The 23,031-nt window shown below is 42.4% G+C and overlaps 1 protein-coding gene across 2 annotated transcripts; it reads left to right on the forward strand.

The window, feature by feature from the left end:
* Nucleotides 1-816: 816 nt before the first annotated feature.
* Nucleotides 817-19,365, forward strand: limk2 (LIM domain kinase 2). Of its 2 annotated transcripts, XM_085475397.1 has the most exons (16): nucleotides 817-1,093; nucleotides 1,356-1,446; nucleotides 8,405-8,540; nucleotides 11,950-12,059; nucleotides 13,183-13,368; nucleotides 13,645-13,750; nucleotides 14,870-15,084; nucleotides 15,191-15,377; nucleotides 15,458-15,544; nucleotides 15,838-15,969; nucleotides 16,444-16,500; nucleotides 16,856-16,921; nucleotides 17,012-17,183; nucleotides 17,274-17,329; nucleotides 17,524-17,681; nucleotides 18,057-19,365. In XM_085475397.1, exons 1-16 carry the CDS (start codon nucleotides 1,078-1,080, stop codon nucleotides 18,268-18,270), a joined length of 1,989 nt encoding a protein of 662 aa, XP_085331523.1. In that variant the 5' UTR covers nucleotides 817-1,077; the 3' UTR covers nucleotides 18,271-19,365. The 2 variants fall into 2 exon arrangements, with proteins under 2 accessions (XP_085331523.1, XP_085331522.1); XM_085475396.1 differs by lacking the exon at nucleotides 817-1,093 and having other exon boundaries at nucleotides 1,286-1,446.
* The last annotated feature ends 3,666 nt before the right edge of the window (nucleotides 19,366-23,031 follow it).

The raw sequence follows: 23,031 nt of genomic DNA on the forward strand, positions 1-23,031 counted from the left end.
TGTCTTCTGAATTTGGAAGTGTAAATTATAAAAGAAATATTATTCTGCATGGAGCAGAGAAAAGCAAAGAAACAACACGCGCACTTTGCCAGTTTAATGTGTGCTTAAATCTTCTCATTAGGTCTAATACCCTTTCAGTAAATAACATTCATTGCTATTCTGCCTGTGTTGAAATGGTTTTAAAGAGATGATGCCTACTGATTTCAGATGTTGCAGTGAAATTATTGTTTTGCCCAGCCCAGTATTATCAGTGAGCCTTGGCTATATAACAGAAATAAAACAATTTAGAAGCACTTTAAAGGCTGACTTGTTCCTACAGTTAATCCCATGTTTTCCATTTAAATAGGAAAAGTGCAAAACACAAATTGTAAAGCAAACCATTACTGATGATATAGCAGTCATTTATCTTTTATAAAATTTTAAAATAATTAAATGGGAATTTTAAAACAGAGAAATCCTTTGATACAACTGTAGAACTTCAGGAAAGACACTTGTCTTGCGTCTTATTGTACTGTACTTACTCTTTTGCTTTAAGAATGCAATAAGATCTGATGATTATATTATCCTTAATATATTATGACGTCAACACTTTAAAAGCATCCCATCGTTTTTATGTCGCGACAATAACATACAATAACGTTTCATTTCTATCCACAAAAGCCTAGCAACCACATAGCAAATCGTTGTGTAGTGCGGTGATATTGGCAGTAGATGGCGCCACTGTTTTTCCTTTCGCGTTTGGGGCCAAATCTCAGTTTTCGCCTTCTTCCAGGTGCGGAGGTTTGGCCTTTCCGCTCTCCGTACAGGAATGTGAGCACTGCATTACGTCAGTCATCCTGCCAGCGGCGAGAGAACAGCTCCGTCCAGGAGGTCTCAGCTCACTGCTTTCTTTCTCTCTCTCTCTGTGGAGGATTAAAGGCGTTTGTGTTTTCTTCCTGCTGTGTTTAGAGGTGGGAATCTCGGACGGGGAAGAACGAAAGCGTGAAGCGGCTCATGACAACTCTCCTCTTCAGTATGAGGAGTTAGTGAAAAAACAAAAAAAGGGACCTGAATATCGACGACACTCTCGCGGAGTAGATGGAGGAACCAGGAGGTAAAGTGGTATTCCACACTGTACCTTTACATTGAAGTGATGCTACATTGCAGTGATGTAAAAGAGCACCATCTCTCTGTCTGAAGCGCTCAGCTCACGCAATGTTTTTACCTTTAAAAACTGGGCTTTTTGGAGACCGAGCGCAGCGGCGCGATTGTTTGCTCGCTCAAATCCAGATCCCAGTTAAACCAGTATTGCAATTTTCACATGAGGTTTCTGCGCTACACCTATTTACAGGGGAGGCTCGTTTCTTTCTTTGCAGATAAGTGTTACTGTGTGGGCTGTAGAGGAAAGATTCAAGACTCGTTTCAAATGAAAGTCCTCCAGGACACTTGGCACAACGCCTGCTTCAAGTAAGTGGCTGCAGATCCTGATTTTAAGGACCCTCATTACTGTCATGAGCACAGTTTTGTCACTCATACTCCGATGGCTGGAGACTGTTTGTGTATAAGGAGGTGTTAGCTCGCGCTGACACAGACAGTTGTTTGTGTGGTTGATTTTGTGTGTGTGTTTGTAGTTTACTCTGTTTGGATGTACTTACAAATGGACCTGTGGATAATCCCAGAATTTTCTGTTCTGTCGCCTAAACACAGACTCGTGTCTGTTTTCAACTGTTCTCCATCGTTTTTGTGCACAAAATGTCCTCTGTAGAATGTCATTCGGCAGTCCCAGCTGACAGATCGCCTCCCCAGGAGAACTTTGCCCCTTCTGCTCTTAAGCTTAATGATTGCCGCCGTGGAGATGATGTGAGCTCTCTGGTTCGTACAGGTCACTGACCATATTTTTGTGTGCAGCAGTAAACCTGCAGTTTGATGTCAACATACTGCACATGCCAATATTATATAACACACAGAGGGTTTTTCCCCATGGAGATCAGTTGAAGGTTGTTGTTTTTTCCCTCCGTGTTAAATAAGGAAGCTCAGGTTGTTTAACAGGAATGACATGCGGTATTTCAGCTTACTGCGGGATCGCAGTTGCATTTGCTGGGTTGTATTTAACTAACTTTATAAAACTGATCAGCCAAAGCTGGCTGACTGAATCTGTGAAATATTGCTCATTAGTAAATGTTTTTTTTTCCCCTCTCTCTATCTCTGACTGAGAAGGCGCACCTAGCACACACAAGTACACCCAAAAATGTGTTTGGGAGTGGATCAGGGTTCCTCTGGCACTAAAAATAGAACACATTTAATATTTTCTAGGTTGACTGAATCTTACAGCTGAAAAAAAGGGACTCTTAAGCCAGTATGTATGTGGCAGTGTCCTTGCACAACCTTTGATTTCACTCTTTTAAAGCACACACTTCTCAATAACACACAAAGCCTATTTATCTCAGCAGCAAGGTTCCTGACGCAGCTGCGTTACTCACCCTTGATGCTTTCCCTCCCTTTGTTCTTTTATACCTTTTCACATTTTTGGAATTCCTGGTCATTTCTTTGTCTAATAACTTCCCTTCTTTAAAGTTTCTGCATATATGAAATATTTTTCTTGGGTGTTTGTTTTTTTTTTTTTCTAAGCACCATTGTAAGCTGATGCCATCGTCGCTCACATTCTTTGCAAGACATAACTCGTTAAGCAAACAAAAATAAAAATGTCCTTGCAGATGTGATACCCTGTGGTGGTCCCATTCTCTATTGTCAACATGCTGCCCCTCTGCCCTCCGTATACCTCCACCTTCTGTAACATTCTTGTGAGGTGGCGTCACTCTTGTTCCAGTAAACCTGGCAGTGTTATTCAGGCCTATAGGTAATGGCACGTTCAGCTCTGCAGCGTTCTGCATTCCTAGACGGCAAATCAGAGATGTGAGCTCTCTGTCTCAAACACTACAGAAGCCTTTGTGTTGTTGGCTTTTTTTTTTTCTTTTTTTAGACAAAACTATTTCCTATCTTGTTCACTGCTTTCCACCTGCATAACTGCAGATCTTATTGCATTTTTTCTATGGTTAAAAATAGTCTTTCCCATACTGGGGAGAGTTGTTTAACCAAAAATAGAAGCCACAGCTAGATTTGTACAACGCTACTATTTTTCTTTTATGCCTTCATTTACATTTTGGTGTTGCCTCGTACTTATACATTATAGACTTTAAATTCAGTGAAATTCAACAATTGTTTTGCTTTCAAGGAAAACAACCCCCCCAAAAAGCCTTCTGCTTATGTACACGTTTACAGAGCACCGGGTGCACACGAGCATTATTTAGAAGATGTGGATGAGTGGATGTTTGCGCCTCATTTAGCCTACCTGTGAAGACATTGCATCTGGATGTGCTGTTGGAAGCAGGCCAGCCAGTGGAGGCTGTAAAGGATGCTTTGGAAAATGTGGAAAGTCTTATGTCCTTCTTGTGGAGGTTACTTAGGTACAAGCAGCATTGCAAGTACTTCTCCTGATGGCTGTGTCCTCTATTGGCATAATAAAAGTTGAAGGTGTTGACTTGGCCTCCAAATTCTCCATATCTGACTCCAGCCGAGCAGTTGTGGGGTGTGTCCAGTATAAACGGGTCTGATGGAGGCCCAATTTCACAACTTTGAGGACTTAAAGGAGCTGTGGTGAACTTGTTGGTGCTGATGCTGTTGCACACAGTGAAATACACCTTTGTCAGGCTTTCAAGGCCACATGTAAAAGATCATCTCAGTGTCTATTTCTATCATTACTGCCACACTTTAACAAAGGACTCCAACGGCAATGGATATTTAAGGAAACAAGTAATGTTTACTGTGTAGTGTTTGTGCAGCCAACGTGACTGTAACCACCTGAGTTAAGTGCACACGCCCATTCAGCACCATGTATACGAGGAATTTAGGTGTTTTTATAAGCTTACTTGCATTACTTAATGTAGATGGTAAAAGGAACAAAGTGTACAATACAATTTTGTATATGAATGCTTTTTGTTCAGAACAAGTTTTTCTTTGTATGTTTGTTTTCTCTCCTCCACCGAGACACACAGTATGTTGTACATTCAGTATTTTTGAAGAAATACACCTTTTTTTCTTCTTCTTTGTAACTATTGTATCTATTGAAGGGACAATGAGAGTGTTGATACCTCCAGTCGTTGTTGGTGCTGTGCTGACATTACTTGTCTGTGTGCTACAGTTTGACAAATACTGAATGTTTCAGGCTGATGGCAATGTCTGAGTGCTACAACAATCAAATGTGTATTGTGGCCTATTTATTTATTTTTAACTTAGTCACTTTATTAGTTACATCTTGTCAGTAATAGGTTGGACCTGCGTTTGTGTTCATAACTGCCTTAAGTCTTCATGGCATAGATTCATCTTCAGAGATTATAATCCACACTGATGTGATAGCATCACGCTGTTGCTGCAGATTTCTCAGCTGCACATCCATGATGTGACTCTCCCGTTCCACCACATCCCAAGGGTGCTCTATCAGGGTGAGATCTGGAGATTGTGGAGGCCATTTGAGTACAATGAATTCATTGTGATGTTTAAGAGACCAGTTTGAGATGATTTCAGCTTTGTGATATGGTGCGTTATTTCACTGGAAAAAGCTTTACTTTTACTTTCTTTTTTTTATTATTTTAGAATAAGAATTTATAATTATTATTGTGTGTGTTGTATATTGTAATATGTCAGGGGCAACCTTTTGGGAAATCTGAACAGGTACTAAAACAAAAGCACACAACCTTTTTAAAGCTGAAGACGCCGGACTCCATCAGGCAGCTAGTAATAACATTTTTACCAAAGCAACAAATTCTAAAAATGAGGCTTTTATTTGATTTTATTTTGTGTGAGTTTTCCAAGTTTGCAAAATCATTTCCGAATATTTTTTTCAATTTAAGTAGTTTAAGTTAACTAATATGTTTTTCACTTCTAGTAGTTTTTAGTTTTGTTTTAGTTAACTATAATAACCTCGTGTCAGACTACCATCCGAATGCTGCGGCAGAAACTGAGACTCATTAAGACCGGGCAAAATTTTAAAAGTTGGCACTGTAATTGTATTGCAGCAGAAACGAGTCAATAATAATATAATGCAGCATCTGTATTTTCTCCCACTCCTAATGATGTTTGATAACGTTATTAATCATTTAATGAAAATGCCAAATTTGTGTAATATTGTGTCACACCCAGACATCAGATGTTTGGCCTTTTAGTGCAGTTGTGACCACAGCAGCTTAGCAAGCGTTACTCATGCAATCTTGACTTCAGGATAATTGTTCTGCTCTGTTACTCCTCATCACAGCACAGTGTGATACACCAGGCTGTATCTTGTGTCCTTTTCTTTTATGTTGCTTTCATGTCAGAGGAAAAAGGTTTGTTTCCTGACACAAATATGGATCTGTTTCATGTCACGTCCTCTCTGCCTCAGAGCCAGCTGTTCCCTCATTCTCCACTTTTCTCTCTGCAGCACAGACACAAACATGTGGTCTTTCCTCCAAAGGACAGCTCCTTCTTAAGTAATGCCAGAAAACTCTGAAATATTTGGAGTCTGTGCCAAAGTCAATAATCCTGGATGAACTATACCTACAGTGGAGAGAACAACGTGATACGCGGGTCTCAGCTGAAGACTGGAGCCAGCACCAAAAGAATAAAAATGCGTACGATAAGCATTTAAAATAATGTTTTTGTCTTCATCGAGAATCTGATGCTTTTCATCTACAGTAACTGGCAAAATAATCATGCTGGGAACCACTCTAAACTGAAAGTAGTTGACTGTTTAATATTATAGCCGTTCCTCTACGCAGCCAGTATATTATCTCACATCTGCTGTTAGTTTTGTGCATAAGTTCGAGAGAAATCAATGCAGTGAACAGCTTTTTCTTTCCTGTTCAAGTCCAAATAGTCGACTGTCCTGACGTCTCTTTTTCACTGTGACTCATTTGTCTACATGTCATCACCAATACATCAGGATTCTTCTTCAGGTGAATGTGTAACCAAGGTGGAGAGGGGGGAAAAAAAAAGCTTGAGGAATCATTTGCAAAGTCGGGCAAAAGTGGCTCCAGAGGCTTCAGTAATCCGATCTCTCATAAAGTGGCTCATCCTGGTTCGGGCCCTGGCAGTTAAATCTGCTGCCATCATTTTTGCATAACCAGTGCAGCTTGTTCAAGGAGCGCTCAGTGCCTGCAGGTGCTTCCCAGTCTGCTGGTAACTTCAGCATTCTTCACTCTGAACACTTTGTCTCAGTCTCAGGCATTAACGTCCTCTTACCTCTGCCAAATATCAGTTTCGATTAGCAGCTAGTCATTTAACAGGAGCAGCAGTTGGCACTATTTATAATGGTAGTGCTAGCTTTTACTATCACGCTTTGTTAGACTGTTGAAGGAAGAGAAGTACAATGAGAGACACTCAGAAATCCTAAACCCCAGGATGGGTTTCTGAGCTAATGTGGCTAACGGCATGACTTGTTAGTATTTAATATGACCTACTTAAGAAAATGAACTGTAATCAAAAGCTGTATTATAGCCCAACTGGATAATTTGAGGACTTTGCCTCTGTAGAGTCTTATCTTGAGCCTGCTTATAGGTTGTTGTCCTGAATCCCATTAAGCACTGAATAAGGACTTGGCAGCTATAAAGGCACTGCGCAGTCATCAAGTAAGAAAAGTTCTCCCAAATCCAACATCTGCTTCTTCAAAAGTGGAGCATTTTTATTTAGTTAGTTACTTTTGTGATCCCTGCCTCTCTAACAGTGCAAGCCCCAGGGCATTTCAGCGACAAGGTATTCGTACTGTTGTACACCTTGTAAAACAAGGCATGTTATATGTGTGGAATTGACAATTGGCAAAGCGATCAGAATTTTTGTTACAGCTTTTCTCGTGTGATGCTTTTACTCATTTATTTTATTTTAAAGACAGTTCTTGAAAAAAAAGTTCCATATTCTTGAGACATTCATTGATAAATCAAAAATTACACTGAGATTCGTTAATATTTTTTGGTACATCACCAAGTATAAATGGTATAAAACACAGATATGGCACTGTGGTGTCACCCTTTGTTTTTGGACTCCACATTTTGAAGCTAAGCTGTAGCCATGTTTTTGTTTGTTTGTTTTTTTTAAGCCAGCTGTTACGTTTATACAGTTGAAGGGTGGAGTGCGATTCAGCAAACGTGGTTCACATGCTGCATTTATAAATTGTGTGGGTGCAACACAGACACACCTATCAGCTTATTAGTTCTAAGCAGTGGATTAATGTAATCTTACTCGCCAAGCAGGAGCACAAGCTTCTAGAATGAGCCAGCGAGCACGCAGCAAGCCATATCATTAGTCAGATAATCCATTTAAAAAGCTCCAATAGCACACACACAATGAAGAGGTTCAATCCAATGACCACATAATTTCCTCAGGGATTAATAAAATATTCTGATTCTGATTTCGAAGGTCTAGATGATGCTGATAACAGATAACTGAATTATATCCATGGATGAGTTATAGAAAGTTCAGCCCCAATATGATTTTCAAAGCTGTGAAGTTTTTGTCACCCTTTTTGGCTACTTGAGGAGTTGCAGTTTTTGCTACTTCTGCATTCGCTGAATTTTTCAGTTCCAGACGTTGACCCTTGATTACAAAGGCAGAGTGAGGAGGGTCTGCCAAGTGCAACAGAGTTAATGGACGTTTCACAGGACGCAGCACGTACAAACAAAAGTCCAAAGTTTTCATTCTTTATGTTCCTTGAAATTTTAAAAACTGCTAGATTAACAAGCAAAACCGATTTTATTTATCCGTGTTTGCTTATTTTTGATTCATTTTTAACTTGTAGACATCAAAGTCACTTGTAGCACGTTTGCAACTGATTAAACTTCTGATTAAAAACGTCAATATTTTTGCAAGAAACTGTCCACATGGCGTTATCACCACAGAGTAAAGGTTTTAAAGTCAGCAGCATCATTGAGGAGGCAGATTTCACTGGCTGACTGCCCACGCTGCACCCCTAGGTATGTGTGGCTGCCCTGACCTCACAGGTGGTTTACTGGATGAGAATTTAGGGCAGTTTGGATTTTGTTTTTTTGGTTTGTTTCCTACGTTGTGCATGAGAAACTGTTCAAAAAACACACTTTTTTTTTTTAAAAGAGATATTGCGGATGCTGAAGTTAAGATAAGAAACATTAGAAATATTGGAAAATCTAAATGCTTGGCTGCTTTTGTGCACAGTCAGTATTCTCTATCAGCATCTTTGGCTGGCTTTTCCCCTGCTGTGTCTCATATGTGTTGTACATCCAACATCCATGCAGTCAAACAGGCTTTTGAGACTCTGAGCGCCTTCATGTCATCATAGACATCTGCTTCACATTTCAAAATCCATTCTGAAATCTTTTGTTCTGCCTCCGTAACCCTGAGTGTTGGTTTTTTTCTGTCTCCTTAGATGTTCTGTGTGCTGTGACCACCTGACTAACTGGTACTATGAGAAGGACGGCAAGCTGTACTGTCGCAATCACTACTGGGAAAAGTTTGGAGAGCTCTGTCATGGTTGCTCTCTGCTCATGACTGGACCTGCGATGGTAAGTCTGCTGCTTTCATTCTTTTACTCCATTGTATGGAGGGTCTTTTGTTTTTCTTTTTTTAAGCTGTCGCTCAAAGACACTGGAATCTGAGCCAACACCTAATCAGCCCAGACTCCACTAATTTTACATCTCCAAGCACTCTATGGCCTGTAAAAACATTTAGATAACATTGTTAGTTGCTTTTGGCTGAGACAGCACATGTAAGCTCGGGTGTGGTATGTGAAATAGATGCACATCTCAGGCAGTCAGGATGCAATTAAAGGTGCGATCAGGTTGCATGTTTTTTTTTGGGAGGGGGTTGTGTCTTGTAAATCCAATAGAAGTTTTTACACAACATTGGCTGGGCTTCTTTTAATGCTTACATGACACGCTGACCTGGCCTGGCACTCAGCCCTCTTGTGTTAAAGACTTGAACATAACAGAGTATCCATACTCTGGTGTAGAATGAGAATTACAACCCGCCAGATCGGTTTTTTTGCTCTTTGCGCGTCTGGTACGTTTTGTTTTTTCTTTTGGAGACTCTCAACACTGGGTCGAGACTGTTTGACCACTGCTGTTTGCATGTGATTGCCTGGCTTTCAGCGTCTGTCTTGCCATGATCTTATAACACCAGTTGCCAACCTTTTCCCTGCCTACTTAAATAATGCCAGAAAGCCCACAGACCATGTTAGTACGCTCTGTTCCTGTTTCTGCTTACTGCTCCAGATTAACGTGCGTTAAAAGGCAGAGGGCAGTGTTTTTTTGTGGCAGTTATTACATTTACAGATGAGTGATACTTCACATGGGCTGCTGCTGGACTTTGCAGAATGCGGTCTAGACTTTACTTGTGAATTACTTTCCCCCCCCTTGAGGCCCCATTATGTTCCCTCTCAGTGCAGAACTTCTCCACAGTTCTCTGTTAATGCATGCCACACTCTGCCACTCACATTATGATCCGTACTGATGGTATAAAGAACAAATGCGCCTGCTTTTTGGGGTTTGTTTCTCCACAAAGAGAAAATGTAATTGATCAACTTGCCTTTATATTTTTTATTAAAGTAAAGAAACTGACATCCATTAAATTTAACCTAAATGTCAGGCAGCATCGATTTTTTTTTTTATATCTACAAATCAAAAACCTAAAACTGAGGTGGCCACAAATGGGGTCACTTCTCTAGCATGGAGCCAGGCTCAAGTTTTTCTTTTTGCCACCAAGCAACACACATAATGGAGTCCTCTATTTGGTTCTGGCATTCTGCTTCATCAGCCAGCAAAGCCAAGTGTTTTTGGCAGGGCATAGCTGGCACCGGAGCCTCTCAGCCAGAAAGAAAATCATTGTGGTCCATCAGCGGAGGAGGGTCATGCAGCGCTGCTGCTTGTTAAGTATTCAAGTCCAGAACACTATTGTTTCTGTCCTGGTCCAGCTGATTGTTAGTTCATTGATTCTTTGGAGATGTTTTTGGAATTCAGAGCACCGTGTTTATGATCAGTTTATGCAATCCCGCTTTTGTTTTCCACTGCCATATTTTTCTGCCCACAGCGGGGTCACCGTTAATTGTCCCTCACTTTGATCTGGCTTTGCCAAGTTTTTACTGCTCCGCACTGCTGTCTGAGCCTCAGGCAGGTTTGTGGCTGCTCTTAGTCACTGGTGGATTTTCTGTTCCTGGCTTAAAGGCAGGGAGGTACTGACAGACTCCTGATATGTCACAATGATTTGGCTGACATCACTTTAATCTCTCTGCAGCAGCAGGGAATCCTTTCACAGCATGAAGTTTCTGACTCAGAGCTGTGGCAATAATGTGGGAAAAATACTGAGCAACTCCCCATGTGCTTATTGCAAATAGCTGAGATAACTAATCCATAGTTTTAGGACTTTTGTTTGCATCAAAGACAAACAAATATCAAAGCTTTTGATTTATTTTTTCTATTCCAAAACGGTGAGAAAATCAGAGTTGCTGCTCTTCTGCTGGTGCTCCCTTTAAAGGTCACCATGGCAGATTATCTTCCTCTGTCACACCAACCCTCTGCATGGCCACCTTCATTACATCCATAGTTAAACCAAGCCCTGGCAGGGTCCGATATGTTTGATCTGGCAAACATTTTATGCCGTATACCATTCCTGACGCAACTCTCTCCATTTATCCGGGCTTGGGGCCAGCACTAGGAGTACCCCCACCGCTACCAAGCTCTGCTCACAGCTTGAAAGCATTAATATTGAAATCTAAAATCCCGTCCATTCTAGCACTGTTTTGAAAAATCTGTCCACACAAAGAGGCCACATCAGGAGCATGTCGAAACAAGAGATGATGATATAACCCTAAATTTCTAGAAATGTTCTCCAATCAGAAGTGACAAATAAGAACGCGGGACACAGGCTGATGGCAGAAAAAAGGAGTTAAAGGTGCACGGTTCTGAGGTTGCTTTTATTGTCCACTTGTAAACACAGAAAATCAGTTTCTCTAAATCTTTATCCTGGAAGATTTTTTTTTAAATTCTCCTTTTTCAGTGACTTAGTCCATTCACAACGACCGTTTTAAGGCCAAAATGCATAAAACAAAATACCCATCCACATGTGGACGGGGCCTGAAACACATGGCTGTATTGGGCAGGTTTTGATAATTGGCGGTCTGGTCTAACAATACCAGGTGAATGTAATCTTTAAACCCTCTCAAGTCCCACTGATCCCCCCCCCCCCATTAACTTTCAATCGCTTTCACTTTATCCTCCTCGCCTCCTCCTCCTGTTTTTTCTTGTTGGGTACAGTTTCAGCACTTACTCCCATTGTTCCCAGGTCCACTATTTCAACTAGCGGGAAAACAAGAGCGCCATCCTCTTCCTGTTTTGGTTTCACAATCAAGCCTTCATTTTTGTACCTGGTTGTAGACAAAACTGTCCAATGTGTGCAAGATTGCTAGGCAAACACTTTAAGCCCAGGCATTTTTGTGCAATCGACTTGTATTTCATCACAAGTTAAAACCAAAACTTTGTCTATTGCCTATTTAATTACATAAATAGTCCTGAAATCAACATTTTACTTGTTTGCAAAGGGTAGACATGATCTCATCTTGCATGAAAGGGATGAAAACGGTGTGATGAAACTGAAGTCCTGCATGCATGTCAGAAAGGGAAATCGATGACTGATACTCAGGCAGTGTCGGTGAGAAGCAGCTGAAAGTTTCAGACCATTGAAAGGGAGAAAGCCAGTAAGACGAGTGTGTCAGATCCCCAGAGGGTGATGTCATAGCAGATTCCAGACAGGCTGAGAGTGAAGCAGGTGTTACGGCTATGTCACCGCTCACGGTGGGAGGGAGGAGGGCAGAAAACAACACGCAGCTCACAGCTCACCACCAAAGCACAACAGAACAAGACAGCAGGCTCGTCGCGTTACTTCTGAATGGAGAACTAGCCCGTTTGTTTCTGCTTCCAGGTGGCTGGAGAACATAAGTACCATCCTGAGTGTTTTGTTTGCTTGAGCTGCAAGGTGGTCATTGAAGACCGGGACACCTACGCTTTAGTCGAGAGGTCAAAACTGTATTGGTAAGTCACCTGCACTGGATTTCTTTAAAGCTGTTTGTTGAGAACTGCTTAGAGCAGCAATTGTAGGGCCTTAACATACGTGTCTTGGTATGTAGGCTGATTTTCATAGTCTATAAGTAAAGGTTGTAAACTCATTTATACACCACTCCGACAGCCGTCCCATGAAAAATTAGCCAAGTGCTTCCAGCTAACGCCACCAGAGTAAACTGTTTTTATTTTTTTCATGCAGTGTCTTTAGAGTATTTAGTGAAGCCAGATATATTTTTACCTTCATGTTTAGAGTATTTTAAGTTTTTTAATTAACAATCATTTTCCCAGCATTCCTAAGCACTCAGATACATAGATATAGATAATGGGTATTTTATTGATCACACATGGGTAATTAGTGTACATAAAATAATATGTACACTATAAATCTAAGAAAAACCACAGCATAACTTCACTCATGCCTGATGCGGTTTCATCAGTGTGCCATATCTAAACTTCTATTTAACAGCCATAAGCTACACTCACGAGTGTTAAAACTTGACTATATTGGAAAATTGCTTTGATCCAGGAGTAGTCACAGCTTGGAGTCATATACTGTACCTTTTTTTTTGGTCAGCTGCCTGTCCCACATGATGATATAAGACTTAAAAATTTACCCAGAATGCAGTGTTTGAATTTTTATATCCAGTGAGTTATCGCAAAAATGGATAAAGCAGCCGATACACCAAAGCTTGTTTCTGTAACTCTATGGCACTGATATTAAATTGGTGCAATATTGATAGTAAAGCAAAAAGCTGTTGAGCAAAGATTAGATTTTACTTTAGGTTGCAACACTTGGTTGGTCTAAACTAAACTTGATCTTATGTGTTTTTCAACCCTGGACATTTCATGTGGTTCTTCTGCTGCGATTCAGTTTTATAGTCCTTTAATTAAAAATCCTTGTCCCCTCTTTTTCTAGAACGTCTTACATTTAATTGTACTGGCCAATGCCAGGAATGTCTTAAAAAGTTAATGTTCACCCTCAAGTATGTTTGCTCACGATTAGTTGGTCACTTCTGCATGACTTCCTGTTACTCTGTGCCCTCTGAACCAAACTTTAATAAAATGTGCTTCTGCATTCTCCTGGTGTGAACAGCGGAAAGTGCTACAAGCAGGAGGTTCTCACACCCATGTTGGAAAAACGCTCGTACGACTCGGTCCTGGACTCCCTGCCCCACACGGTGACCCTCATCTCGATGCCTTCTGCAGCCAATGGGAAGAGAGGCCTCTCTGTGTCAGTGCTGAGGGATGTCAATGGCTCAGCGAGTGTTCAGGTCAAAGAGTAAGTGGGACCTCGTGATGTCTGACTCCATGCCTGTCCTCGAGGCTCTGTGGGAACAGCATGAGTAATGCTTTACGTAACGTTGATTATAGGTTGACTAAATAGCAGGTGTGTGTAAATAAGCCACTGAAAAAAAAAAAGTACTTATTGACAGATTAATAATATATGGGAGTTTCTCGAGTCCTGGTGTCCTGGTGGGCAGACAGGACCGGCTGTTTTTAAACCAGCACATTTATTTCATAGTCCTCACTTACTCATGCTGCTGCTGTTTTTCAGGGTCAGAGGAATGCTTATTAGTCCAGAGGTTCGAAATGCCATCCATGTTGGAGACAGGATTCTGGAGATCAATGGCCTTCCTGTGGCGACATTGATGGAGCAGGAGGTGGGCTTACATATTATCTCTGATACTTATGGAGTCATAAGTGAAGTCATTCAGCCAAAGCCGATTAGTTTCATCGTTAATGCAATTCCTTGAGTGCACTTTTGCATAGCAATGTTGTTATACAATCGCTGCACATTTGATTTTTGACATTCTTCCCATTCCTCGATCGTTTTTACATAAGCTGGGAGACAAAGGTGTGTAATGACTGCACTTATAGGCTCATTCCCACGATCTCAGCGTTTTTGTGTTCGACTGGTTGGTTCCTTTTTAATATTTTTGTTATGTTAAAGATAACGAAAATATCAGAACAGAATTTCACCTGAAAAATAAAATAATGCATTAATGAAAAGAAATGCGCAATAAAAGGAAACTCATGTTGGGCAACAACATGAAGTAAGTGACATCATCATGAGCTTATGAATAGTTTGCTGCTGTTGAATGAAGACTAACTCACAGAACTTGATTTAGCTTCTTACTTTACTCGTACCATTAGCTGGTCATCTTTACCTGTCAGACTCTGCTGTGTCAAAGGGTGAACAGAGACACTATTATAACATTGCATGAACTGGGCTTTTAGTTTCCTTCTTCCTCGAACAAAGCACATGGTGCTCAACACTGGGATGGTTGTTCCCTTTAAACGTAAGCATATCTAGACACTCTGATCACAGTAACTTGGTCACTGCTGTCAGCATGCATGTCACATGTCCTGCAATTTATGTGGTGGGAGTGTTACCACCTACAGCGCTGGACTTGCGTCACACAGGCTGAGCCAGTACAAAAACTATGACTGCACCTCAGATTTCACCATCAGTTGTCATTTGGATAAGCAAATACCAGACTTAAAGAATTGACGTTGAACCAGGGCTCTTTGACTGATGCTTTTAAGCATCAGTTTTGAATATAGTTATAAATTATACTGGTATTTATTTATTTTTGCAGTGTTGTTTAGGAAGTTTTATTACATTGCCATCAAATCATCCTAAGGGTGAAGGATGATAGTTTACAGGAAGTAATTGTGGGATTTGTTGTTAAAAAGCCTGAAAATAGTGTAATTGTGGAAAATCCATTAACCCTAGTTAATAAATATATATATGTATAATCTTTTTTTTTTCTAACCAGGTGGATGATCTTATTCACCGTACCAGTCACACGCTACACCTTCTAATAGAGTATGACCCAGTCAGGCATCGTTTGGACCGGCTAAGGCTGGAATCACCAGGGAACCGGCTAGGAGTCCCAGCCACCTCCCGCATGCGCATGTCCTCACCATCTGACACGGTGCTGGAGAGGACAGATGTGGTTGACGATGGCACACTGAAAAGGAGGTCTTTAAGGTATGTTACAACAACCAAAAAGCATGCAACTTCCATATTTTGGACTCCGTAATGAAGAAGAGATCAGGGATGCGAGTTATCATTAATGAGCTATGTTGTGTTTCAGGCGCAGTAACAGTATATGCAAGTCACCGGGACCAACTTCTCCTAAAGACCATCCATTTATTACACGAGACATCGGGCGCTCGGAGTCCTTGAGATCCTCCGCTAGCTGCTCTCACCGCATTTTTCGGCCATGTGACCTCCTACACGGAGAGGTCTTAGGAAAAGGATTTTTTGGACAGGCGATCAAGGTGGGTCCTTTACTCTTTTACTCCTGCCATCGAGCAAGTTTTGTGAACTTCATGTAATTCATGTGTTCCTTCTGTCGCAGGTGACTCATAAAGCCACAGGCGAGGTGATGGTGATGAAGGAGCTGATCCGGTGTGATGAGGAGACCCAGAAAACGTTCCTTAAAGAGGTTGGTAATCTGCAGCAGGAGCCTCTGATTAGTCACTGAGAAAGCAGAGTCCACTGTCTCTGTATGGAGCTGTTTATTAATACACACCACTAAAGGCACGGCACATGACCCAGTAGTTAACTCTTTGTATTTGTTGCTGTTGCCAGTGTCTTGTGGAAACGCATTAGCTTGACTTGTATTTTATTCAGTGCTTTTTATCCCACAGACTCTGGTGTAAATCAATTTGGGATCATCTGCTTATAATAATCTGGAGCTTTTTTCTTTTTTTTTTCTGTCACACGTTTAATCTTCAGGTCAAAGTAATGCGAAGCCTTGACCATCCCCACGTTCTGAAGTTTATCGGCGTGCTATACAAAGACAAAAGGCTCAATTTGATTACTGAGTTTATTGAGGGCGGCACGCTGAAGGATTTCATCAGAGACATGGTGAGTCTAAAAAGCTGAAACACTCCTCACCCATAGTGAAGCAGAAAAACAGTGCCAGGAGTTATGTAGGGAGGGGAGGGAGGGTGGTGACCTGGAGTAAACTCTGCACTGATACAGGGCTCTGGACTCTATAATTGGCTGGGTTGCGTATCAACTGACCGGCACGTGGAGTGAGAAAAGTTATAGAAAGTGTTCTCAGGTGAAACTTGGAGAAGTCGCGCTCCGCTCCCCCCCCCCCACTGCCAACGCCTATTCAGCACACGCCCCACTGAGGAGAGTGAGGGTGCTTTGTCCCTAATGAGGCTTAAAGCATGTGGGGGAGGACTATTTTAGATTTAGTTTATTTCATAAAGGTCTAATTTCATTTAACATAGCTGTCTCCTACTTGGTGTAAAATCATTATATTTAACGCTGTTATGGTCTCTCAGAGAGCTTCTGTTTGTCTCATTGCTTTTTCTTTTTCCTGACTAACAGGACCCGTTTCCATGGGAGCAGAGGGTGAGCTTTGCAAAGGGTATCGCTTCTGGCATGGTGAGTTGGCCTCCTGCAAAGAACTTACTAGCTGCTACTGTCACCTGACTGTACGTGTTCAAACATCCACATCTATTAGATATTAAGTGCCACAAATGAGCCGGAAAATGAAACTAATGAATTCAAAGAAAAAATGAAGTTGAAAAACTATAACCATTAAGCTACTGTGTAACAAAATGCTTAACATAGCTGTAGCTCAACCGCATGCTGTGACAAAGTGCAACCCTTTTATTCATCTTGTAAAGATCTGATGAAATCCGCGTTTAGAAGATTTAAGCAAATGAATAATTTATTTTTGGATTTACTTTGGATTCTCTGTGCTTACTTGACATGACTTTCCCCCTTTTGTTTTTAGGCCTACCTCCACTCAATGAGCATCATCCACAGAGACCTAAATACTCACAACTGTCTGGTTAAACTGGTAGGTGGCATTTCATCTTCTTGGCATTATAAACCCTGTTCTCTCCTATCCTGGGTAACTAGAGAAGCCTCGCTTGTAATCATTCAACAGGACAACACTGTAGTCGTTGCTGATTTCGGACTGTCCCGACTCGTAGTAGAAGAGAAAGTTAAACCTCCACCTGAAAAACCTACCAATAAGAAGCGTTATAGACGGATTGATCGAAAGAAGCGGTACACCGTTGTGGGGAATCCTTACTGGATGGCTCCAGAGATGCTAAATGGTGAGTGGACATTAAAAAGGGGGGAAAAACAGGAATGAGAGCTTAATTTGTACCCATTTTGTAATTACATTTATTTATCTGTTATTTCAGGTAAACGTTACGATGAGAAGGTGGACATTTTCTCCTTTGGAATTGTTCTCTGCGAGGTAAGACGCTGATTTTTACTCAGTTTACTCAAAGTAATGGCTTAACGAGCACATTTTGGGGTTAGATGACAGACCTTGCATGCAATTAAGCCTTTCAAAGTAAGCACTGATGCATTTATGTGTGAAAGCATTGTATGCACATCACTATCTGTTTAATTGACTGCCTACTGTTTATCCTCCTTACTGTGATTCAGATCATTGGACAAGTCTACGCGGACCCTGAGTGCCTCCCCAGGACTTTGGACTTTGGCCTAAATGTTGGCAAGTTTGTGGAGAAGTTTCTCCCTGAAGACTGCACACCAGCCTTCTTTCCTTTGGCTGTAGCCTGCTGTGACCTCACACCAGACAACCGGTGAGCCACAGCTTTTGTTTTAATGTATTACAGATTTCATTTAACTTGTTATGAAAAGTTAATGTTCTGCAGAGTTGCTGACCGGTAAGGTAAAGTTCTTAATAACCTGAAAGAGTCAAGAGATGTGGCCATATGAGAACTGTATCTGCCTTCACTCGAGACGGTATGCGGCCTTTTAATGAAACTGGTTGTAGGAGGAGGAGTGAAACAAAAACCCTTTCAGATGCCATCTCAACCTGCTCGCTGAGAGACACGCCTCTGCTACCAGATTGCTTCCTCATGTTTTCTCTCAACCTTGTCAGTCTGGTTTTAGCCTCAAACCCCTCTCTGTGCCCTCGTTGACCATTCCTTTTTCTCCCTTTTTTTATTCCTCAGTCCACCTTTTCAGAAGCTTGAGGACTGGTTTGCAGCTCTGTCCCTCAATCAGGAGCTGGGAATCCCCCTGCCAGCCGAACTGGATGAACTGCATCAGAGCCTGAGTCGACTTTATTGGCCTAAAGACGGCTCTCCAAACCAGAGCTCCGATCAGTCGTTAACCCCAGTTGCAGCCTCTCCAGATTGCTCGAGCACGACAGACAATGGCACTTAGGACTTCTGCCTGTTCTGTCTGTATTTACTTTAGTGACACCTCTGACCTGCTGCACTGTGGATGTGTAAAAAGAGGAAAGTTGTATTGAACCCGAGCCGTATTAAAACTGGATAACCTGAGGTAGCTGGATCAATCTGTGTTTTTGGGACTTTAACCCTGTGAATACCAGTGAACTGCAAAGATAGTGCAAAAACATTTCAGAATTACAAGTGTTTACTAATTCCTCCTGTGCCACTCATTACAAAGAAGATTGTTCACTCTGTATAAAGACAAAAGAAAAACGTCCTCCTTGGCAGAGGGAAAGACTCTTTCTTTCTAAGGCGGAGGACTTTATGCTCCCACGTGACAACAGTTTTATTTTCTGTCGGGTTTCTTTTGGCTCTGGAGTTGTTGTTGCTGTGTGTGGAATGCACAGATCGGTCCTTGCCCAACAGAGGAGTCACTTCACTTCAGCGGCAAAGAAAACAAAGATCCTTGACAGTCTAGCTCATTGGCATGTTCAAATAAACAGGGCAGGACACACAAAAAAAAAATAGGTGTGACCTTGGGCAGCAAAGAAAGCAAAACACACCGTTGCTGCTGAGAATTCACACATGATGGCAAAGAAATGTTCAGATTATGTTTATTCCAAGCATCACTCATCTCATTTTTGATCATGGATCTGTGTACTTTCTAGCTTAATTATTTTAATTATTTTACCAAAATGTGGAACGAACACCGTGCAGATGTTTTATTTCTGTCGGGGGGGAAAAAAACGGGACAAAAGCTCTTTTGCAGTTTAGGACTGTTAATAATGATTGTCGGACATAATCATGCAAGAGCTGACTGTTTGGAAAAAGAAAAGAACTGCCTTTGTACAGGACTGGATATTTTCTCCACTGTATATAAGTATGTACATATTGTAGCACTAATTTGACGTCTTGTTTTTTTTCTTCTTTTTTTAATGGGACTTCTAGATTTGTATATTTTAGACATTTCGTCAGCGAATGACATTTTGGCCTTTTTTGCTATCATCATTCAGGGTACTGACAACCAGCTGTAACCACTATTATTTATATTAATGTAGTGTTTCATAAATAAACCTTCTGAAAGTTGCATTTTTAATTGTTATTATTCAGGTGCGTGGCATCAAACGCACTGAAGAGCGACGACACGGGGCGCCTAAGTTTGTGAATGCAACAACTCGAGAATGAGGCGATGTATGATTTTCAAATTCATGCATAGGTGCAGCTGTGACCTCAAAGGCAAGGTCAGAGGTTAAGTTATCTAAAAATCTTGTGAATGCAGTGACTCAAGATGGCAGTCTCCTGGGATTTTCATTTACCATACCTGAATCTACTTAGGGCTGAGGGATACTGGTGGCCATCAGCATTTTATTTTATTTATTTTTTGTCTCAGAAATGTAGTTTAATAAGCTCATTATTGTCAACTTAGGTCTTTAGTTTTAAGATCTGCCACTGGTACTCCTACTCATGGCTGTTGCGTGATGATCTACAGGGAGTGCAGAATTATTAGGCAAATGAGTATTTTGTCCACATCATCCTCTTCATGCATGTTGTCTTACTCCAAGCTGTATAGGCTCGAAAGCCTACTACCAATTAAGCATATTAGGTGATGTGCATCTCTGTAATGAGAAGGGGTGTGGTCTAATGACATCAACACCCTATATCAGGTGTGCATAATTATTAGGCAACGTCCTTTCCTTTGGCAAAATGGGTCAAAAGAAGGACTTGACAGGCTCAGAAAAGTCAAAAATAGTGAGATATCTTGCAGAGGGATGCAGCAGTCTCAAAATTGCAAAGCTTCTGAAGCGTGATCATCGAACAATCAAGCGTTTCATTCAAAATAGTCAACAGGGTCGCAAGAAGCGTGTGGAAAAACCAAGAATCAGAATCAGAATGGGTTTATTGCCAGATGTTGAGGTTTACAACATTAGGAAATTGCTGCGGTGCTTCAGTGCAGACAATAAGAATTAAAGTGCTATGTAGAAAGAAAGATATGTGCATGAGATATACATGAGATATATACATGAGAATAAGAATTACGAGTGCTACGTAGAAAGATATATACATGAGTGCAGGTGGTGATCAGTGCCAAACATGAAATGATGCAGTGACACAGCGTAGGGTCATGTGTTAGTGGCGGGGACAGTCATGTGGTTATTGTTCATGTGTCCAACAGCAGAGGGGAAGAAACTGTTCTTATGGCGAGAGGTTCTGGTGCGAATGGAACGGAGCCTCCTGCCTGAGGGGAGCAGGTCAAACAGACTGTGTCCAGGGTGAGAAGGGTCAGCTGAGATCCGGGCTGCACGCCGCAGTGTCCTGGAGGTGTACAGGTCCTGCAGAGATGGGAGTCTGCAGCCAATCACCTTCTCAGCAGAGCGCACAACACGCTGCAGTCTCTGTTTGTCCCTGATAGTGGCTCCAGCGTACCACACGGTGATGGAGGAGGTGAGGATGGACTCGATGATTGCAGTGTAGAACTGCATCATCGTCCGTGTTGGCAGGTTGAATTTCTTCAGCTGCCTCAGGAAGTACATCCTCTGCTGGGCTTTCTTGATGACGGAGGTGATGGTGGGCTCCCACTTCAGGTCTTGGGTGATGGTGGTACCCAGGAAGCGGAATGAGTCCACAGAGGTGATGGGGGTGTCAGTCAGGATGATGGGGGGGAGTGGGGCTGTGTGCTTCCTGAAGTCCACAATAATCTCCACTGTCTTCTGGGCATTCAGCACCAGGTTGTTGTGGCTGCACCAGGACACCAGACGTTCAACCTCCCTCCTGTAGGCAGACTCGTCCCCGTCCGAGATGAGTCCAATAACGGTGGTGTCATCTGCAAACTTGATTAGCTTGACAGACTGGTGGGTGGAGGTGCAGCAGTTGGTGTACAGGGAGAAGAGCAGAGGAGAAAGAACACAGCCCTGAGGGGAGCCGGTGCTGATGGTCCGGGAGTCCGAGACATTCTTTCCCAGCCTCACATGCTGCTTCCTGTCCGTCAGGAAGTCAGTGATCCACCGGCAGATGGGATCAGGCACATTCATCTGGGAAAGCTTGCCTCGGAGATGGTCTGGAAGGATGGTATTGAAGGCAGAGCTGAAGTCCACAAACAGGATCCTGGCGTAGGTTCCTGGGGAGTCCAGATGCTGCAGGATGAAGTGTAGAGCCATGTTGATGGCGTCATCTACAGACCTGTTGGCTCTGTATGCAAACTGCAGGGGGTCCAGGAGGGGGGCCGTGAGGGTCTTGAGATGGGAGAGAACTAGGCGCTCAAAAGACTTCATGACCACAGATGTCAGAGCCACGGGTCTGTAGTCATTTAGTCCAGTGATCCTAGGTTTCTTGGGGACAGGGATTATGGTGGAGGACTTGAAGCAGGCAGGCACATGACATGCCTGCAGTGAGGAGTTGAAGATGCCAGAAAACACTGGGGCCAGCTCGTTTGCACAGTGTCTGAGGGTGGCAGGAGACACACCGTCTGGGCCGGGAGCTTTCCGAGCATTCAGACTCCTAAACTGCTTCCTCACATCTGCTTCATGAATATGAAGAGTTGTGGTGGGAGGAGGTGGTGTGAAATCCTCTTTTGTGTGGGGTGAGGGGGCGGGTGTTGCAGGTGAACAGTTTGAAGGTGGTGATGGCTCTATGGAGGGGGGAGAGGTGGGGGAATTAGTGTCCAAAGTGCCTCTATTGTTGGGGTCGTTGGAGGTGTGAAGGCTGCCTGATGGCTCGTCAAAACGGCAGTAAAAGTCGTTGAGGGAGTTGGCTAAGAGCAAGTCATCAGTGGAGTGGGGGGTTTTAGGCTTGTAGTTTGTAATATTCCTAAAACCTTTCCACACAGAGGCCGAGTCATTCTCTGAGATCTGCTGCTGCATCTTCTCAGAGTGCTGATGTTTGGCAATGTCCACTTCTTTAGTGAACCTGTACTTGGCCTCTCTGTAGCAAGGCGCCACTTGCCACCAGTTTGGCCATATTTCAGAGCTGCAACATTACTGGAGTGCCCAAAAGCACAAGGTGTGCAATACTCAGAGACATGGCCAAGGTAAGAAAGGCTGAAAGACGACCACCACCGAACAAAACACACAAGCTGAAACGTAAAGACTGGGCCAAGAAATATCTCAAGACTGATTTTTCTAAGGTTTTATGGACTGATGAAATGAGAGTGAGTCTTGATGGGCCAGATGGATGGGCCTGTGGCTGGATTGGTAAAGGGCAGAGAGCTCCAGTCTGACTCAGACGCCAGCAAGGTGGAGGTGGAGTACTGGTTTGGGCTGGTATCATCAAAGATGAGCTTGTGGGGCCTTTTCGGGTTGAGGATGGAGTCAAGCTCAACTCCCAGTCCTACTGCCAGTTTCTGGAAGACACCTTCTTCAAGCAGTGGTACAGGAAGAAGTCTGCATCCTTCAAGAAAAACATGATTTTCATGCAGGACAATGCTCCATCACACGCGTCCAAGTACTCCACAGCGTGGCTGGCAAGAAAGGGTATAAAAGAAGAAAAACTAATGACATGGCCACCTTGTTCACCTGATCTGAACCCCATTGAGAACCTGTGGTCCATCATCAAATGTGAGATTTACAAGGAGGGAAGCAGTACACCTCTCTGAACAGTGTCTGGGAGGCTGTGGTTGCTGCTGCACGCAATGTTGATGGTGAACAGATCAAAACACTGACAGAATCCATGGATGGCAGGCTTTTGAGTGTCCTTGCAAAGAAAGGTGGCTATATTGGTCGCTGATTTGTTTTTGTTTTGTTTTTGAATGTCAGAAATG

Source organism: Copadichromis virginalis, linkage group LG12, assembly GCF_057382275.1.
Source record: "Copadichromis virginalis isolate Kocher_CV1m ecotype Utaka linkage group LG12, C_Virginalis_male_GT1.1, whole genome shotgun sequence".
Classification (NCBI taxonomy): domain Eukaryota; kingdom Metazoa; phylum Chordata; class Actinopteri; order Cichliformes; family Cichlidae; genus Copadichromis; species Copadichromis virginalis.